The 19,387-nt window shown below is 39.5% G+C and overlaps 1 protein-coding gene across 9 annotated transcripts in view; it reads left to right on the forward strand.

Annotated features, from left to right (window-relative positions):
• The window catches only part of TP53BP1 (tumor protein p53 binding protein 1), a 75,403-nt gene that overhangs the window by 8,869 nt on the left and 47,147 nt on the right, over window positions 1-19,387 (forward strand). For 4 of the 9 annotated variants that reach the window (XM_049897314.1, XM_049897308.1, XM_049897311.1 and 1 more), the window contains exons 5-11: window positions 3,338-3,468; window positions 4,031-4,189; window positions 4,553-4,685; window positions 6,338-6,504; window positions 7,619-7,748; window positions 8,514-8,608; window positions 11,408-11,601. In XM_049897314.1, the coding sequence (XP_049753271.1) occupies window positions 3,338-3,468; window positions 4,031-4,189; window positions 4,553-4,685; window positions 6,338-6,504; window positions 7,619-7,748; window positions 8,514-8,608; window positions 11,408-11,601 (1,009 nt within the window). Of the gene's footprint in view, window positions 1-3,337; window positions 3,469-4,030; window positions 4,190-4,552; window positions 4,686-6,337; window positions 6,505-7,618; window positions 7,749-8,513; window positions 8,609-11,407; window positions 11,602-19,387 lie in introns of those variants that run through there. The other 5 variants (XM_049897310.1, XM_049897309.1, XM_049897315.1 and 2 more) reach the window with 5 other exon arrangements.

Here is a 19,387-nt window from a genome sequence, read left to right on the forward strand (position 1 = left end):
TTAGGATTTACAACACATAGGATGATCACATTTGTGAGATCACAAAATGGTGGGCAACCACACAATACTGGGAATTATGGGACCACTGGCACTTAGAGGCCAGGGACAGGAGGAGGAATCACAAAAAGGTTGAAAAGGATCTGGTGTGTGTGGTTTTATGCTGTTCTTCACTGCTTTTACCTTTTGTCACATTTGTTTTATTGGGTTTTTGTCAAAATCTTTAGTTTTTTTTCTCTTCTTTAGTTTATGGCCCTTAACTTTCCAAATTTATGTTTTCACCTCTCTTATGCTTATTAAAGTGATGCTTATGGTTCTTTGTATGAAATAGTCAATGCGCAGAACATTACGGGGAAGCAAAAACTGTCGTCTATAATCCTGCCACCCAGGGGTCAATTGCTATAAACATTGTGGCATATTTTCCTCTTTTTTTATGTATTCTATTTACATAGTTGACATCATATGGAAAGTAAAAGTTTATATGCTGATCTTTTTGCTTAACAAACATGAGTGTTTTTCCTTGACAATTCTTAATAACATTTCTCCTAGTTTTTTATTTTAAAAGCTTAAACCCACAGAGGAAAGAATAACACACATCTGTCCCCCCCACATATGTTCATACCTACAGATGTATATGTGTGTGTGTGTGTGTGTGTGTATATATATGTATATGTGTATATACTACTTCTTTTTGAGGGGGGACTGGATCATTTGAAACTGAGTTGTAGATATTATAACCAATCAGTTGCCCTGGAGTTGGTTCCAACTCATGGTGACCCCACGTGTGTCAGAGTAGAACTGTGCTCCATATGGTTTTCAGTGATGATTTTTTCAGAAGTAAATTGCTAGACCTTACCAGGGGAAATCCTGGTAGCATAGTGGTTAAGTGCCACACCTGGTAACAAAAAGGTTGGCAGTTCAGATCCACCAGGTGCTCCTTGGAAACTCTATAGGGCGGGTCTACTCTGTCGTCTAGGGTTGCTATGTGTCAGAATCTACTTGACGGCAGCGGCTCTTTTGGTTTTCTTACCAGGAGCCTCTGGGTGGACCAGAACCTCTGTGCCTTCAGTTAGCAGCTGACTGCATTAACCATTTGCACCACCCAGGGACTCCTGCAGACATTATTAAAAAAAAAAATGTTACCGTTGAGTCATTTCTGACTTAGAGTGACCCTACAGGACAGAGTAGAGCTGCCCCATAAGGCTTCCAAGGCTGCATTCCTTATGAAAGCAGACTGCTACATCTTTCCTCCCACAGATCTTCTGGTGAGTTCGAACCAGGTACCTTTTGGTTAGCAGCTGAGCACTTAACCACTGTGCCACCAGGGCTCGTGAATACTTCAGCATGTATCCCTTAATAAGTACATTACTGTATGTAATCGTAATAGTGTTTTCAAACCTATAAAAATAATAATTTCAAAATGTCTAATAGTATAATTCCTGTGGAGCCCTGGTGGCTAACCAGAAGGTTAACAGTTCGAATCCACTAGCCGCTCCTTGGAAACCCTATGGGGCAGTTCTACTCTGTCCTGTAGGGTTGCTATGAATCAGAATCGACTCGATAGCAATGGGGTTTTTTTTTTTTTTTTTAAATAGTTCCTCTTCACATTTTCCCAATTGTCTAAAAGTTGTCTTTTGTATATACATATGGAGCCCTGGTGGCACAGTGGTTATAGTGCTTGGTTGCTAATCAAGAGGTTGTTGGTTGGAACCCACCAGCTGCTCTGTGGGAGAAAGATGTGGCAGTCTGCTTCTGTAAAGATTTATACCCTTGGAAACCCTATGGGGCAGTCCTACTCTGTCCTATAAGGTCGTTGTAAGTCGCTGTACATATATATGTGTGTGTGTATATATATATATATATATAAAACCAAAAAAAACCCAAACCCAGTGCTGTCGAGTCAATTGTGACTCATAGTGACCCTATAGAACAGAGTAGAACTGCTCCATAGAGTTTCCAAGGAGCGCCTGGAGGATTCGAACTGTCGACCCTTTGGTTAGCAGCCGTAGCACTTAACCACTTCGCCACCAGGGTTTCCTATCCATTCATCTATTTAGATCTATATCTGTATATATACACTGAACTTATAGGTTGTTTCTTAATAGCAGTAAGCTTTGAGTAGTAAGTTTGTATTTGTACAAGGATCTTTTCACATTTCAAATTATTTTGTGGAATTGAAATTACTGGAATTACTGGGCATGAGCATTTTTTTTTAAAGCTCTTGATATATTTCCAAATTGTTTTCTGTTAAATTTCCATTAAATTGTTTTCCATTATGAGCAGCATATGATAATGCGTATCTTACCATAGTTTGGGCAAAACTGAATGATAGTACAGTATTAAAGTTTTTTTTTTTTTCCTAATTTGGCAAAAAAAAAAGGTTAGTCTGATTTCTTTACGTGTTTAAAAATGCTTGTACAGATATCCCCCGACTTACGCAACAGAGTTCCACTCCAGTGACTGTTGTAAATCGGTTCTGATGTAAGTTGAATACCTTTTTTTTTAAGTTGTCATTGTTGCCTCCTATACGGCAGTGTTTTTATCAGTAAATCACAACATGGAACATCTAAGAATGATAAAATCAGTAAATTACGTGCTGCAGTATTGTATGTAGTACATATTAGCACCAGTAAGATGTACCAAAAAAAAAAAAGAACAGATGGTCGTAAGTGCAGTTGGTCATAACTTGAATACGTTCTGAATCGGTGACTTACCTCTATTTCTTTTATCAGTTATCTGTTCTGTCATCTGGTCATTTATATGTTGGGGTTCTTTGCATTAATTTTTTTTTATGAAGGCTGGTCTTTTGTTATGATGTTGCAGATATGTTTTCCTGATTAGTTGACTTTTGATATTGTTTATTATGTCTTTTGACCTGTGGTGTTAACTTCTTTTATATACGTAGGCCTCTTACCTGAATGTTTATTCATATGCTTTGGTTCTATGTATATATCTAAGATTTTTTACTAAAATATTTTTGAAAACTTTGTCTGGTTTTAATAGATATGCTTTTTGAACCCCTTCTTTGCTCATCAAATGAAAATTTTTTTCTTGTCACTTGTCAGTAACTCTCTCTCTGCTCATATCTTTTCAAAAAAAGATAAAATTTGTATGTGTTTGTGCTTTTCTTCTATTTAATGTCTGTGTTAATAATTGAATTGTTAACTTTTTAACTGCTTTCCATAGCAAGATGCACTAAAGGTGTGAAATTTTTTACCTTTTCAAATTTTGGTTCGCAGCTGATTGGGGTGTGGGGAGCCAAAATAAAATTCAAAGAGTACTTTGAACAAAGTGTATGAATCTGTGTGGGACACAACGATTGTGTCCTTCTACTGTGTAGTGTCCTGGCGTTGTCAGTGGAATCTGCTCCTGTGAGTGAAGACAGGGAAGAAGAGGAGGAGGTGGAAGAGAAAGAGAAAGAGGAGGAGGAAGATAATCCAGACGGTACTACGCACTCCATTGGTGTTGAAGGTAACCTTGTGCCTTTTTCAGGATAGTAGATTGTTCTAAGTTCCTTTAATGTGAGCATGTAGATGTCCAAATTTTTCCTCCTTATCAGGTTATAGACTTCTTATCAGATAGGTAGTTTAAATTGAGAGTAGTTATTAAAAAAATTGTAAGGTATTCCACCAAATTTGGTGTTTAGGAATTTGTAGTCCCTTTGGGTACCCCTTTTCTATATGTTAACTCTTGCTTCTCCTGTATTCGTTTTTTAAATATTTTTAGGTGATATGCTTTGTGGAGTGGAAGGACAATATGAATTGCTGTGTGTGTATATATCTTATATATACTTTCAGCAAGTTGATGTAGTCGACCAATGTGAGGTGTTCATAAGGTTTTATAATACATGTTTTTTTGCTTCATTACACTTCCCCTTCGCTTTTAATGCTTTTATTCTTGATTTTCTTTTGAAAATTTTTGGGGTCAGGTCTTTGATGTGAGGACTTAATGTGACCCTTACGTGTAGGACGGCGCTGTACACACTGCATAACGTTGTGGGATGACACCTGATCTCCTGGGGTTTTGATCCTAGATTCTGCCTCATCACAGTTGGGCTTTGGAGTTTTGGAACTCTCCCAGAGCCAGGATATTGAAGAGCATACTATGCCGTGTGAAGCGGACAGAGAGCACCTACAGTCAGTAACCGATGACTCTGATTATGCCCGGCAGTCTGAAGTGGATGCTGACGTTGGTATGGAACACATTTGATGACATTTGGAGTTGTTTATAAGTGTTTTATAAACAACTTTATGCTCTAGAGGTAGTTATTTTTTCCTTGATAAGTTTTATAGCTATCTAAATTTATATAATTTAAGTTAATATGGTAAGGTATATAACACTGGCTACAGAGTTGTCTGGTAAGTACTTGTCAATTGATTATAGATTGAGGTTTTTTGGAAATAGACTATTGGTTACTTTCCTTTTGTGGGTGATGCCTGTATGCATTTTCAAATTAGACTCCATTTTGTTACCTTCTTTTCCTTTTAAAAGCGTTTGGAACTGCTTTTAGTACTTTGGAAAATTTTCTTCTTCTGTATTCTTCTAAAACCTCAAGCAGTTAAGCCTGGAGAGCAGCAGTCCAGTGAAGACATCCCCGGGGCAGAACCACCCAGCAAGGATGTCCGCCTGGTGGAAGAGTGCAGTAAGGATGCACATGTGGGAGAAGCGTGCAGCCCGCTACCTGCAAGGTGAGCTGTGCGCTTTCTAGCAGGTCCCTGTAAGTTTCTGCCATAAGGCTACACTCATTTCATTTTTGAGCCCTGGTGGCGCAGTGGTTAAGAGCTTGGCTCCTAACCAAAAGGTCATCAGTTCCAGTCTACCAGCTGCTCCTTGGAAACCCGATGGGGCAGTTCTACTCTGTCTTCCAGGGTTGCTGTAGGGTCATTGTGAGTTGGAACTGACTTGATGGCAACTCGTTTGGTTTTGGTTTAATTTCATTTTGCCAGGTGGAAACATTTTAGAAACTATTAATTTTTTTCTTTATACTGGGAATTCTTATCCAATAGGAGCATTGATTATTTATGAATTTTACCGTGTCCTCATCTTTAGGCACGTTACAAAGCCTTTTTATTGCTGCTGTTACTGTAAGCATGACTCCTTAATCTTTGGCTGCCACTCATCTTTTCGGATGTTATGCGGAGCCACATGAATATTATATTGGAGAGCTCACTGTTTTCTGTATTTGAGGAGCACCCAGATTGCTTTGGGTTCTCAGATCATGCGTCTAGTAGTTTATGGTGTAGATCTAGGGAGGCATTCTTTTCCCAAGTCCTTTAGGCTCTTAACTTGGTAGGAATGGGGAAGTATACCGCTGCTCTGTCTGTGGTGATTATTGTATCCAAAACAGCATTCTCTGGCCAACAGCTGAAGCTTGGATATGGCAGAGGAATAGTGAAGTGCTCCCAATTTGGGGGGAGGGATGGATAAATAACTCAGTGTTATTCTGTGGTTTTCTTCAATAAAACAGTGCTGAGGAGGGTTTTGAAAAAAGTTGAACATCAAGAGACACTGTCTCTGTAATGCAAAACACTCAGCTGACTGGCTGACACTTCAGGCTGTTCTTTGGAGCTTTACATTCTAGTCAGTTTTGCTCTCCTATTTTCCCTGGGGAGTGGTAGAATCGGTGAACCTCCTAAGTCTCTGGGAAGGGGACAGGAGTGACCGTGTTAAATGTGTGGTGGTATTGGGTGGCGTAGTGGTTAAGTGCTACGTCTGCTAACTGAAGGGTCAGCAGTTCGAATCCGCCAGGCGCTCCTTGGAAACTCTATGGGGCAGTTCTACTCTGTCCTGTAGGGTTGCTATGAGTCGGAATTGACTCGATGGCACTGGGTTTGGGATTGGGGTGAAAAGGTCTTAGTTTGGAGCCTAGGTTGGGTAGATCAAATAGAAAGGGCAGGCAGAAGATAATGTGTACGGCAGTAACACAGAGGATAATTCACATCCAAGCACAATGGAAGGACGTTGTTTGGCTTGCTCTCCTAGCATTGCCGTGGTCTGGATCAGAGTCCTTCATACGGGTCTGCATGGAAGCATATGTAACAGAAGTCCCTAAGTCATCCGTCAGAAATCTTGGAAAGCATGCAGCACAGTAGTGAGCAGGACTGAAGAGAGGTATTGCTGTGTGAGAGGCTGGATCAGGCTTTGTAATGGGCTCAGGGCTTGGCATCATCGTTCTGAAGAGTAGCTTATGTTACTTTCAATAGATTGTTGTATAGATTAGAGGTACTGGGATTTTCGAAATTACTAAAGAAAAACAGACAAAATAGGAAATGGCTTTTAGTTAAAAGATGAAAGCATTTAAACTTAGAAACTTTTTCACCTGGTGATACGCATTTCCTAGGCCAGAGGACATACCGTCCAGTCCCAAAGCATCTCTTGCTGCTGTGGAAACAGAAGAACAGATGCCTGCTCGGGAGCATCTGGAAGGCAAACTGCAGGTTCAGAAGTCACCGGAGCCTGAGATTTTGTCAACTCAGGAAGACTTGTTTGACCAGAGCAATAAAACAGGTACGAAGTATGATGAATTGCTACAGCTCATCTCCAGATGGCTAGACTTTTATTATTTCTGCTCTGAGGCTACTGTTTAAGTTAGAAAGTGGTTTATAGGTATGCAGACTCATTTGTGATACATAAGGAAAGTAGGTTTCTAGCTAATTAGTGAGAAGGGCTCTTTGGGAATAATTGCTATTTAGTATTTTAACATAGCTGAAGCTTGGATATGGCAGAGGAAAATGGAGATATTGGAAGAGATATCTCTCTCTTGGCGATATTGGAGATACTGAAGAGTAATAGCTAAGATAGTAAATTTGGAAACCCTGGTGCTGTAGTGGTTAAGTGCCATGGCTGCTAACCAAAGGGTCAGCAGTTCGAATCTGCCAGGCACTGCTTGGAAACTCTATGGGGCAGTTCTGCTCTGTCCTCTAGGGTTGCTATGAGTTGGAATCAACTCGACGGCAATGGGTTTGGTTTTTTTGGTTACACTTGGGATTAATAGAGCTGACATTTCATCCACTGCTAAGGAGAAGGGACCACAGGAGACTCTGCAGAGTATAAGGCAGTAATGGCTGCTCATGCATCCTTTTACTGATGCGTTAGTACTTTCTGTCTTCTTTATGGAGGCCCAAGTTCTAATCATGTGAAAATGGTTACACTCATGTCATCAGGCGTCCTGTGCATTGTTTTGACCTCTGCCCTTTGTGTCACGGCATGAGCTTTACTTCCTTTTGGGTAGGCCTTGGAATAAAAGGCTTGCTTGCTGTTTTATAATAGAAGCATCACAAGGCAGAAGGAGCGGCCAAGCAGAGGAATAAAGATTCTGCCTTTTCCTCTCCAGCCTTAGATCATGACACAAAGAACTAAGGAATTCTTTTAGTCAGGTTTTTTTTTTTTTTTAAATTAAAGAAACTCATATTTTAGTAAGGGGCTGTTTAATGGTCACTCAAGGTTTGTGGTAGTGTGGCATTCTGTTCGTTGTACTACAGTTGAAAAACAGGTTCTGTCTTTGCCCTGTTTCTGGTTGGGAGTATGGATGTTATTCTTTTTTGCAGTCCTGGATGGTTTTTTGACAACTTAGTAATGTCAGTCCGAGGAGTAAATGCACCTGGAATTTTTTTTTCTTCAGTAGCCTCTGATGGCTGTTCCACTCCTTCAAGGGAGGAAGGCGGCTGTTCCCTGGCCTCCACACCAGCCACCACTCTGCAGCTCCTGCAGCTCTCTGGCCAGAGGTCTTTTGTTCAGGAGAGCCTTTCCACGTAAGTAAGCCTGTGCAAAGGTGGCATGTGCTCAGGGGCTTAGGCTGAGGTGGGGGCAACGAAAAGTACCTGCTAGTCCAGAACAGTCAAGTCTGTAGGCTTTAGAGTTTCTGGGGTGAGCGCTTAGTGGGGCTGTTGGAGGCAGATAGAGCTGCTTTCCCATTTGGAAGTTTTGTAATAGTGGCCTAAAGTTTTCATTCGTGTGGAAAATGCCCAGTTATTTAAGAGCATGCTGTATACCCAGAACGAGCATTCTGCCTCTCCGTGTTATTATAGCGGTTCTTCCCATTTAACAGCACAGGTTGGAGGATAGGTTACCTTATAGTTGACAGTAGCTGGGTTTCTTTATCTTTGATTAGAGTTTTTTTTTTTTTTAAATAAACATGTATATTATCTTCATATCAGGCAAAAAATGGAGTAGATATTTTTACTCTTATTTATAAATGGATTTATTTTTTAGCACTTGCTCATCCTGCTTTTTAATCATGATGTCCTTGTGTCTGGTCACTCACTTTCTCATGTAATCATACTACTTGGCCCTTCCTCTTTTTTTTTTTTTTAATCTTATTTTGGCAATGCTTGGCATGGGATATAGTTACTGAAGTATTCATGGATTTTCCACCTCCTTCAGGTAGCCGGTTGGTAGAAATGCTAATAAGTAGTTGTCTGAATGACTTAGATATTTTTGCTCTTAAAACGTAAAAAAACAGAAACACAAAACTGTGACTTTGGTAAAATAACTTGTAATTCTCTCTTTATATAAAGGAATTCCTCAGATCTTGTTGCTCCTTCCCCCGATGCTTTCCGATCTACCCCTTTTATCGTTCCTAGCAGTCCCACAGAGCAAGGAGGGAGAAAAGGTGAGCTGTCTTGATCTGTGCCTGTTGATCCCAGGTTAGAAGAGGGGCAGCATTCTGCCTTGTGAAGTGCACTGCTCTTTGTCCGTTAGAACCCCGTGACCTACACTGCACAGCAGGACTCATGTCTGTCTAACCTTTAGGGATATGGCCTCGTGTAAAGTGCTCTCCCCAGTTCTCTGCTTTTCTGGTACTGGTTCTTCTGGAAATTCCATATTGTCGAATCAGTTTTTCAAAAGACTTTTAAGGGAAGGTTTTTACATTTTTAAAGTCAAACTCAAATGAAGTTTATGTGGTGAAGAACTGGGTTTATTGCTAAAGTCCCAGCAGTTTCTAGCAGCATGTTAACATCTTACTGGTGAGACAGAACCAGACATTGTAGTTTTTGATCTTTATACCTCATTTTTGCTATTATCAAAATAGTTTTAGCCAAAGAGTAGCCAGGACCAGGTGATAGAAATTTTGATTTCATTCACTCCCTTTGAGGCCTTAGTGATTTTGGATTACTTTATTCACAAGAAAGCGTTTCTTTTTACTTAACTAATTCATCTCATGATTTAAACCTCTTTTGCTCTGCCCTAGTCATGTATCCCTGGTGGCGTAGTGGTTAAGTGCTACGGCTGCTAAGCAAAGGGTCGGCAGTTTAGATCCCCCCGGCGCTCCTTGGAAACTCTGGGGGACAGTTCTACTCTGTCCTATAGGGTCGCTATGAGTCGGAGTCGACTCGATGGCACTGGGTTTGGTTTTTGATTTTTTTAGTCACGTATCTGGAGCCCTGGAGGCACAGTGATTAGGAGCTTGGCTATTAACCAAAAGATCAGCAGTCTGAATCCACCAGCTGCTCCTTGGAAACCCTGTGGGGCAATTCCACTCTGTCCTATACGGTTGCCGTGAGTTGGAATCGACTTGGCGGCAAGGTGTTTGGTTTTTTTTGGAATTGCCTATCTAGGTCATTCAAAATATTTGTAAATTCCTTCTACAAAACCTTTTCCAATAAATCCCGTGATTTTCTCCTTTTCATTCTTCCACATACCAATAATGGTATAATAGCTGATATTTTCTGAGCACTTAGTATGTGCCAGGCACTACACTGGCTGTTTCACTTTAATTTTTCTCATTGAAGCCTCGCAACAATCTTAAGAACTAGGTATTATTTTGTTATTCTAGGTATTACTTTCTTATTCTCTGAGGCACAGAGAAATTTCTCAACTGTAAGTCATGGAGGCAGAATATTTAACTGTTTTTCAGGTGTAATTTATCCATGACAAAATTTAATCTTAGACTGTCTTTCTTCTGCCGTAAAGTTTGTGCCTGGCTGTTTTTACCTTGAAATCGTTTGTAGGCATGCAAACAGATAAGTGTCCATTTATGCATAACATGATTATGACATCCGCAGTATAAAATACGGGTGACTATGTTCTATAAAAAATCATCTTAATGCAAGTTAAGTTGGGTTTATTTTTAGAATCATTGCTTCTATCTGTAGTGTGAACATTGAAGAAATAATAAAAATAATTGTATTAAAATACTTTTCCTGATTATAAACATACAGTGATTCTCGTTATGGAAAGTTTGGGAAGTATAGGGAAGCAATGAGAAGAAAGCAAAACTCGCCTGTGATACCACACTCCAGATGTAATTACAGTTAGTGTTTGGATATGTTTCTTTTCAGTATGTTTTCTATCTGTAAATATAAAAAAGTATTTTTATAAAATTGGATTGCGTTGTATAAATGATTCAGTTTGCTTTTTCATGTAACATACTGTATTTTTTCTTGTCAGTTGTATTTTAGATTTAATGTATTTGCATCACTGTTTGTGGGACTGTATATCCTTTCTGTATTTATTTGTGTTTTTGTTGTTTCTTAGATTATTAACCTAAAGCCTTTATATATGTAGTGTTTAGGACAGCAGGTTCATAGTAAATGCTTTGTCGTGGCGAGAAAGGTCAAAAGGTGCAACGACAGTGCTTAGCCCAGCTATGGTAGTGTCCTAAAGGCCTGCAGCACCAGAGTCCTAACCTGGTATTAGACTGGAACGTGAGGTTGAGGCCAGACTAAGAGCAAGGGTGGGTACTGAGAGTTGAGGTGTGGAAAAGGGCAGGGGTGACCTGTAGCATGAATGTGGATTATAGGGAAGAACTAAATAGTGTAGGTAGTTTGTGTGGGTGGTCTAGAGGTAGCCGGGTTAGGGTCAAGTTGTAAGATAGGGGAAAAGGGATTGACGGTTCAGATACCTAGCTGAGGAAAGGTCCCTTTCACCTTAGGTAGGTATTATACTGTGGGAAAGCAGTGTTTTTTGGGGTGTGTGTGTGTATATGTTACCCCTCCCTGTCTCAAGATAAGTGCCTGGTATTTCTTGGTTCTATGATAAATCAGTGTTGACTGGCATGGTAGATTTTTTTCCTCCCTGTGTATTTGTCCTGGCATCCATCTCACTGCTTTTCAAGGTCTTTGGTAGAATTATATGATGATTAAATATGTACAACTGAGTTGTAATCTGGAGAAGGACTCAGAGGAGCCAGAGGTCATTTTACATATCCTATGAATGAGTCAGCCTACCCCACGTTAACGCCTTTTTAAATCTATACCTAAGTATTTTAGGAGTGTGGATCTGCCTCTCCACACTTTTAAGGAAGTGCTTCTAGAGCTCAGTCTAGTATTATCCTGTCAGCTTTTCTGAAAATTAAGTCACTGTTTTTTTAGAAGCAGAAATTTCATGATGTAATTGTTACAGGTGGTATTGGAACATGAGTAATGTTGATGAGTGATTATTTCCTGTTTGTTTTCCTGTTTTAAATCAGATGAGCCAATGGACATGTCAGTGTTATCTGAGGAAGGAGGAGCACCTTTTCAGAAGAAACCCGACGAACCAGTGGAGATAGAGAGCCCACCTGAGCCCACTGTATCACCCCAAGCCTCAACACCAGTGTCTCAGAGCACACCAGTCTTCACTCCTGGGTCACTTCCTGTCCCATCCCAGCCCGAGTTTTCTCACGTGGGTATTGTAGAAAGAGGTTTTTCGCCTAACATCTTTTTTTTTTTTCTTAGCAGCTTTATTGAGGTGTAATACCCCACCCACTGCTGTTGAGTCGATGCTGACTCATAGCGACCCTATAGGACAGAGTAGAACTGCCCCATAGAGTTTATGAGGAGCGCCTGGCGGATTTGAACTGCTGACCTTTTGGTTAACAGCCGTAGCACTTAACCACTATGCCACCAGTGTTTCCAAGGTATAATATATAAACCATAAAATGAATCCATTTTCAGGGTACAGTTCAGTGATTTTAGTAAATTTATGGAGTTGTACAACCGTTAATCACAATCCAGTTTTTAGAACATTTCCAGAGTCTCCTAACATCATAATATAGTTTTTAATGTTTAAGTTTTGTTCTGTGTCTTTAAATGTTTCTGTGAAAACGTTCTGGCGGAATTGAAGCAGGGTATTCATCACATCCCACCTTACTGCTGCTGTCATTTTGTATGTTCCGTAAGTCTGCTTTTTTAAATGGAGTTTAAGGCGAACATACAACTTTAGCTTTTACTTTACACAACTTTTGAAAGCAATTATTTGAAGACAGTGTAATACCGAAAAATTATAATTTTAATTACAATTTTTCATCGTCAAATTGTTTTTATATTATCACTTTCAAAAGTTGTATAATATTCATCTGAATGATTGTACCATAATTAGTCATTCCTGAACTGAGGGCATTTAGATTGTTTTTAGTTTTCTACTGTGTATTTTTTCCAAAACAAAAAAACCCAAGCTGGTTGCATTGCATCAAGTCTGATTCATAGTGACCCTAAAGGATAGAGTAGGGAAAATTAATACCTCATTTGCATAACTTATATTTAAATATTGAAAGAAATGAAATGTAGGTTGCATAGTGAATCAAAGGTCTTCATTTAACCTATATGATTATATGCCCAGTTTAAATGCCTGTTCTTGTAAGACCTTAAGTGGGGGAATGATTTTTGTATTATAGGGAGAATTTTTTTTCTACCTTTTAATTCATAGTTGTAACACAAGCTTATACTTAAAAATTTAAAATGAATAGTAATGAAATATGCCATAAATTTAGTGAGAAAGGAACAGTAGGGAGAAAAAAATTTAACTGCTGTCCTGGAGTTTTATAAACTCGTTTTGTTGAAAAATTCCATTTTATACAAATCATAGAAGCTATTTGACTGAGTGGCTAAGTACAAGGACCCTGGAGTCAGAACGGCCTGGACTAGCCCCTGGCTTTGCCATTACTATCTTTGTGACTGATTGAAACTGTGCCTCTGTTTTCTTATCATTAGAATGGGAATGATGATACCACCTACCTCATGTAGAACAGTGTCTTAGATGTGGTAAACACGGCATAAGGGCTAGTTAGTTAGCTGTTGCTGGGAGTGAAAGGGTGAGGATGAGGTTTCCTAGAAGAGGAGTGACTCTAACCACGATGCATTATTTTCTTTAGTTTTTGTGTTTATCAAAGTTATACATAAGTGTGTATGTATATATACACACACGCATACATATATGTATGTATAGAGAGAGGGATGGGGGAGAGATTGACATTAAAATACTTACCAGAATTTTGAGATGAGCTGTAAGTGCGGACACAGAACACTGAGGAGGATTTTCCGGAAAAGGCCATCGTTTGTTGTGAGTCTAGAAAAGGTAGATGATGCTAAAGAGAAAAGTTACAGATACTTGTCAGGGACCAAAGGGGACGTCTATGGAAGTGAATGTCTTTGCAGTGGCACCCCTACCACAGGGGAAGTGATGCCTGGCCACAAGGGGAGAGCTGACTTTGCGATGAACAATGTATCATTGAAGAAGTTGTCCCACCCTCAGCGTTTACCAGAGACCTTCAGAGGCATCTGTAAAATCAGCAGTGAAAATTTGAGACAAATGAGTGTTTCTGAACATAGTTCGAAGGTTCCTGGAATCTAAGCAAAGTTGACTTTAGCAAGATCGCTTCGGACTTATATTTTAAGATGCCTTAGCCAGTACAGTCCATGCCTCCTGAAAAACCTCTCAAAAGTACCTTTACGACAGCCTTTATACTGTATTAAAGGTTTGATTTTGTGCAGTAAACACTTCTGAGAGCCAAAAAGGGAGTCATAGTTAAAATAATGCCTGTTTCCATCCCTGCCTAGAGACAACCACTTTCAGCTCTTGAAGCTTTTTTTATTTTTTTTTTATTATTACCTTTATAACTCTGTCAGGACTATGTTTTCATAAATTCTGCTTTTTAAAAATTTTAGCGTAGTTACATCATAATTTTGTTTAGATTGGTGTTTATGTATATATATTTTTTTAAGTTTATTTTTTTTTTATTGTACCTTAGGTAAAGGTTTACAGAACAAACTAGGTTCTCATCGAATAGTTAGTACACACATTGTTCTATGACATTGGTTAACAACCCCATGACATGTCAGCAGTCTACCTTCTCAACCTTGGGTCCCCTATTACCAGTTTTCCTGTTCCCTCCTGCCTTCTAGTCCCTGTCCCAGGGCTGGTGTACCTCTTTAGTCTTGTTTTGTTCCATGGATCTGTTAAGTCTTTGGCTGAAAGGTAAACCTCAGGAGTGACCTCATTACTGAGCTGAAAGGATGTCGAGGGGCCATCCTCTCAGGGTTTCTCCAGTCTCTGTCAGGCCAGTAAGTCTGGTCTGTCTTTGTGAGTTAGAATTTTGTTCTACATTTTTCTCCAGCTCTGTCTGGGATCCTTTGTTGTGATCCCTGTCAGAGCAGTCAGTGGTGATAGCCGGGCACCATGTCATTGTACTGAACTCAGTCTGGTGGTAGATGTGGTCTATTAGTCCTTTAGACTAATCTTTCCCTTGTGTCATTAGTTTTCTTCCTTCTTCCTTGCTCCTGAAGGGGTGAGACCAGTGGAGTATCCTAGATGGCCGCTGTATTGTGTTTATAATAATATAATATTAGGGCTCTGTAAACACCGCTCACAGCACAGCATGTGGAATACTATGATTATTTTTCCATGCTTGCATAATTTCTTGTTCTCTTTGGAATTAATAATTGTCTTTTTTGTTTGTTTAGTTTTTGATGACCTTCTCACCGAATCAACCCTAAACTCTCCTTTCAGGATATTTAGGGTTCTTAAACCTTATGTTTCATCTTTTTGGAGAAGCCTCTCTTAGAGCCTCCTGATTTCTGATCTGTACTGTTGTTCTGGATACCTGGGGCATAACCGTCCCCTCCCTTTCCTGTCATCCTTGGAGGTTCTCCTTGCTAGTTGTTTGTGTTGGATACCTGTTTTCCTGGGCTCCATGTTTTCTTGCTTGGTTTACATTCTTCATTTGGTGGAAGGTACTCTCTAATGACCTTTATTCTACTCAGACTTGATTCATAGTTTGTAGGAGTGTAGAATTCTGGGCTGGAAATAATTTTCCTTTAAACTTTTTGCTGGGACTGCTCCATTGCCTTTGAGCTTGCAGTGCTCAGTTGAGAAGTATGAGGCCAATCTGATCCTGATCTTTGATATGTGAGCTGTTTTTTTTTTCTCTGTGGGATCTTCTCTTTGTCCCCATTGTTCTGAAATTTCCAGACCCTTGGCATGGGCCTATTTTCGTTCATTGTACTGGGCTCTTAGTAAGCCCTTTTAATCTAGACACTCATGTCCTTTAGTTCAGGGAAATTTAATTATTTCTTTCATTTTTTCACCTTTTTTTTCTCTGTTCTGTTTATGGAACACTCATTTGTTTGGATGTTGGAACTCCTAGAATAGTCTTCTAGTTTTCTTATTTTGTCTCTCCTATTTTTCATCTATCTTTTTGTTCTGTTTTCTGGGTATTTTCCTCAACTTTTTTTTTTTTAAACAGCTTCATTGAGATATAATTCACATATCAACAGTTCACTCATTTAAAATATACAATTTAAAATATACAATTGAATGTGAATGTATATTTACAGGGCTGTGCACCCATCACCACAATCTAATTTTAGGACATTTTCATCACCCCAAAAAGAAAACCTTGTACCCACTAGCAGTCACTCCCCATTCCTCCCACCCCCCAATTCAAGGCAACCACTAATGTGTTTTCTGTCTCTATGGATTTGCCTACTTTGTCCATTTCATGTAAATGGGACCATACAATATGTAGTCTTTTGTGACTGGCTTCTTTAACTTTGCGTGATGTTTTCAAGGTTCACCCATGTTGTAGCATATATTAGTACTTCACTCCTTTTTATTGCTGAGTGATATTCCCTCACATGAGTATACATATATAAAAATTATACATATATATATATATATAAGTATATATACGAGTATACCATATTTTATTCATTCAACACTGGGTCGTTTCCACTTTTTAGCTATGGAAAACATGCTTCTGTGAATATTTGTATACAGGTTTTTGTGTGGACGTATGTTTTCATTTCTTGTAGATTGGTGCCTGGGAGTGCAGTTTGCTGGATTCAGCCGTATTTTAACCGTTCCCTGAGTTATTTCTACTCTTGGGATTTTAACTTCTAAGAGTTTGTTTTTTTTCCTTGAACATTTTTCTTCTTTTTTAAATAGCATTTTGTCTTGTTTCATGAGAATTCTACCATACCTCTCTAAAGATATTAATAGCAGCTTTTGGGGGGAAGTTTTCTCGTCTCTGCAGTAGTCACTATTTCTGCCAGATGGGTTTTAGTCAGTCTTTATTTTTTCGTTTGTTTTGATTTCTGTCTTTCAAATTAGAGGCTTTTTTTCAGGTGTGTGGTGATCCTTGATTGTCTGCTTATATTTAAGAGGGAAATGTACCAGAAAGTGGATTAGAATTTCTGAAGTAGGCTTATTGCATCTGGGATTCACTGTGGAGTGATCTGCTGGGCTGTTTTGTTGGGAGTCCCCTAATGTCAGTATTTTTAGATATTTCTCAGCTTGGTCACTGTCCCCAGAGAAGCATCTGATCTCCTGGGTATGGGCCTGACTATCATTCTTCTAGAAGTCTGTTGATGGAAGAGGGCTTGGGGGCGGGGCGGGCAGGGGAGAGATTGGAAGGCAGAACCAGGTTTCATTTGATATGTAAATTTTTCTTTAATCTCCCTGTTTTCACTATGATAACTTCCTGGTAACGTAAAGTTGCCCCTTATCCTCCTGTCCAGGGACACCATTTTACTCCTTCCAGCAGGAAGAGAGGATCAAGAAATTGAACTGCTTTTTAAGTAGATTTTCAGCCAGCCTTCCTCCTGTTTTTAGCCCACCCTCATCATCACTTCCCAGTGCTGCTGCCAAGTCCTGAGCCTTTTTCAGAGGGTGGTGTTCTGCAGTGTATCCTAGGTTACTTCTTGGCTTTCTCCACTGCTCTCTTAGGAACTCACCTTTCACTGGTCTGCTATATGGATTACCACTCTTCCAAAATTTCATTGCGTTATCCTTCCTGCACTCTTTTTCTTGTAAACTTAGGCTTTAAAAAAATAAAAATCCCTTTACTGTGGCTTAGCAGGGTATCGGAGAAGAGTTAAACTTAAGTGTGTGTTCAGTCCACCATTTTTATTTGGAAGTTCCATACTTATTTCATCATTTGTCAAACTCCTGCATGTTATTCTTAATGACTAACACTTGTACATCTGTTATTTCTTCTGTACCTCAGTTACTGAAGTCCACATTAACCTAATTTTGCTGTTTTAAGATTTAAATGTTCGTAATGAAAAAAAAAAAATTTTTTTTTTTTTTTTTTTAATGAGATAATTAAATGGAGAAAAGATTGAAGTTGTAAAGGATTTTGTTTTACTTGGATCCACAATCAACACCCATGAAAGCAGCAGTCAAGAAATACAAAAGACATTGCATTGGGCAAGTCTACTGCAAAAGACCTCTTTAAAGAGTTGAAAAGCAGAGATGTCACCTTGAAGACTAAGGTGTGCCTGACCCAAGCCACGGTGTTTTCAGTCACCACCTATGCATGTGAAAGCTGGACATGAATGAGGAAGATCAAAGAAGAATTGACACCTTTGAATTGTGATGTTGGAGAAGAATATTGAATATACCATGGACTGCCAAAAGAACAAACAAATCTGTCTTGGAAGAAGTATAACCAGAATGCTGCTTAGAAGCAAGGATGGTGAGACTGTGTCTCACATACTTTGGATATGTTGTCAGGAGGGATCAGTCCCTGGAGAAGGACATCATGCTTGGTAAAGTAGAGGGTCAGTGAAAAAGAGGAAGACCCTCAACGAGATGGATTGATGCAATGACTGCAACAATGGACTCAAGCATAACAGCGATTGTGGAGATGGTGCGGTACCAGGCAGTATTTTGTTCTGTTGTGCATAGGGTCACTATGAGTTGGAAACCACTCGATGGCACCTAACAACAACAACGAGATATTTACTAATCAAGAAGAAATTGAGTAATTTTTTGAAATTTTTTCTTTCTTTTTTAAAAAATAATTTATTGTTGAAAATATACACAGCAAAAACATATACCAATTCATGTTTCTGCATGTACAGTTCAGTGACATTTATCACCTTCTTTGAGTTGCGCAACCATTCTCACTCTCCTTTTCTGAGTTGTTCCTCCCCCGTTAGCGTAAACTCAGTGCCCCCTAAAGTTCCTTTGTAATCTTTCAAGTTGCTGTTGTTAATTTGATTCCATATCGATAGATTTTAAAAGAGCTTAATGTTCAAGGCACACATTTAAAAAAAAATTTTTATTGTGCTTTAAGTGAAAGTTTACATATCAAGTCAGTCTCTTGTACAAAAATTTACATACACCTTGCTGTATATACTCCTAGTTTGCTCTCCTCCAATGAGACAGCACACTCCTTCTCTCCACTCTCTATTTTCATGTCCATTTGGCCAGCTCCTGACCCCCTCTACCCTCTCATCTCCCCTCCAGACAGGAACTACCCACATAGTCTCATGGGTCTGGTTGACCCAAGAAGCTCACTCTTCACCAGTATCATTTACTATCCCATAGTCCAGTCCAATCCCTGTCTGAAGAGTTGGCTTTGGGAATGGTTCCTGTCTTGGGCTAACAGAAGGTCTGGGGACTGTGACCTCCAGGGTCCTTCTAGTCTCAGTCAGACCATGAAGTCTGGTCTTTTTACGAAGAGTTTGAGGTCTGCAACCACTGCTCTCCTGCTCCCTCAGGGGTTCTCTGTTGTGTTCCCTGTCAGGGCAGTCATTGGCTGTAGCTGGGCACCATCTGGTTCTTCTGGTCTCAGGCTGATGTAGTCTCTGGTTTATGTGGCCATTTCTGTCTCTTGGGCTCATAATTACCTTATGTCTTTGGTGTTCTTCATTCTCCTTTGCTCCAGGTGAGTTGAGACCAATTGGTGGATCTTAGATGGCCACTTGTTAGCTTTTAAGACCTAAGACGCCACTCTCTAAAGTGGGATGCAGCATGTTTTCTTAATAGATTTTATTATGCCAGTTGATCTAGATGTCCCCTGAAACCATGGTCCCCAAACTCCCGCCCCTGTTACGCTGGCCTTTTAAGCGTTCAGTTTACTCAGGATATTGCATTGCTTTTGGTTTTAGTCCAGTTGCAAGGCACATATTCTTTACCTAGTCGAGCTAAATTATTGTTTGGTTTTGAAGACTTCAGGGTATATTTTTGTTTTAAGGTTTTAAGATCTACTTAGGGTGATAGTTTCAGGGGTTCATCCAGCCTCCATGGCTCCAGAAAATCTGGATTCCAGGAGAATTTTAAATTCTGTTCTGTGTTTCCCCCCCTTTGATCAGGATTCTTTTTATAGAATCTTTGATAAAAATGTTCAGTAGTGATAGCTGGACACCATCCAGTTTTTGTTTCTTAATATACTTGTTAGCGGCAT

The sequence above is a fragment of the Elephas maximus genome, chromosome 10 (genome assembly GCF_024166365.1).
Source record: "Elephas maximus indicus isolate mEleMax1 chromosome 10, mEleMax1 primary haplotype, whole genome shotgun sequence".
Classification (NCBI taxonomy): domain Eukaryota; kingdom Metazoa; phylum Chordata; class Mammalia; order Proboscidea; family Elephantidae; genus Elephas; species Elephas maximus.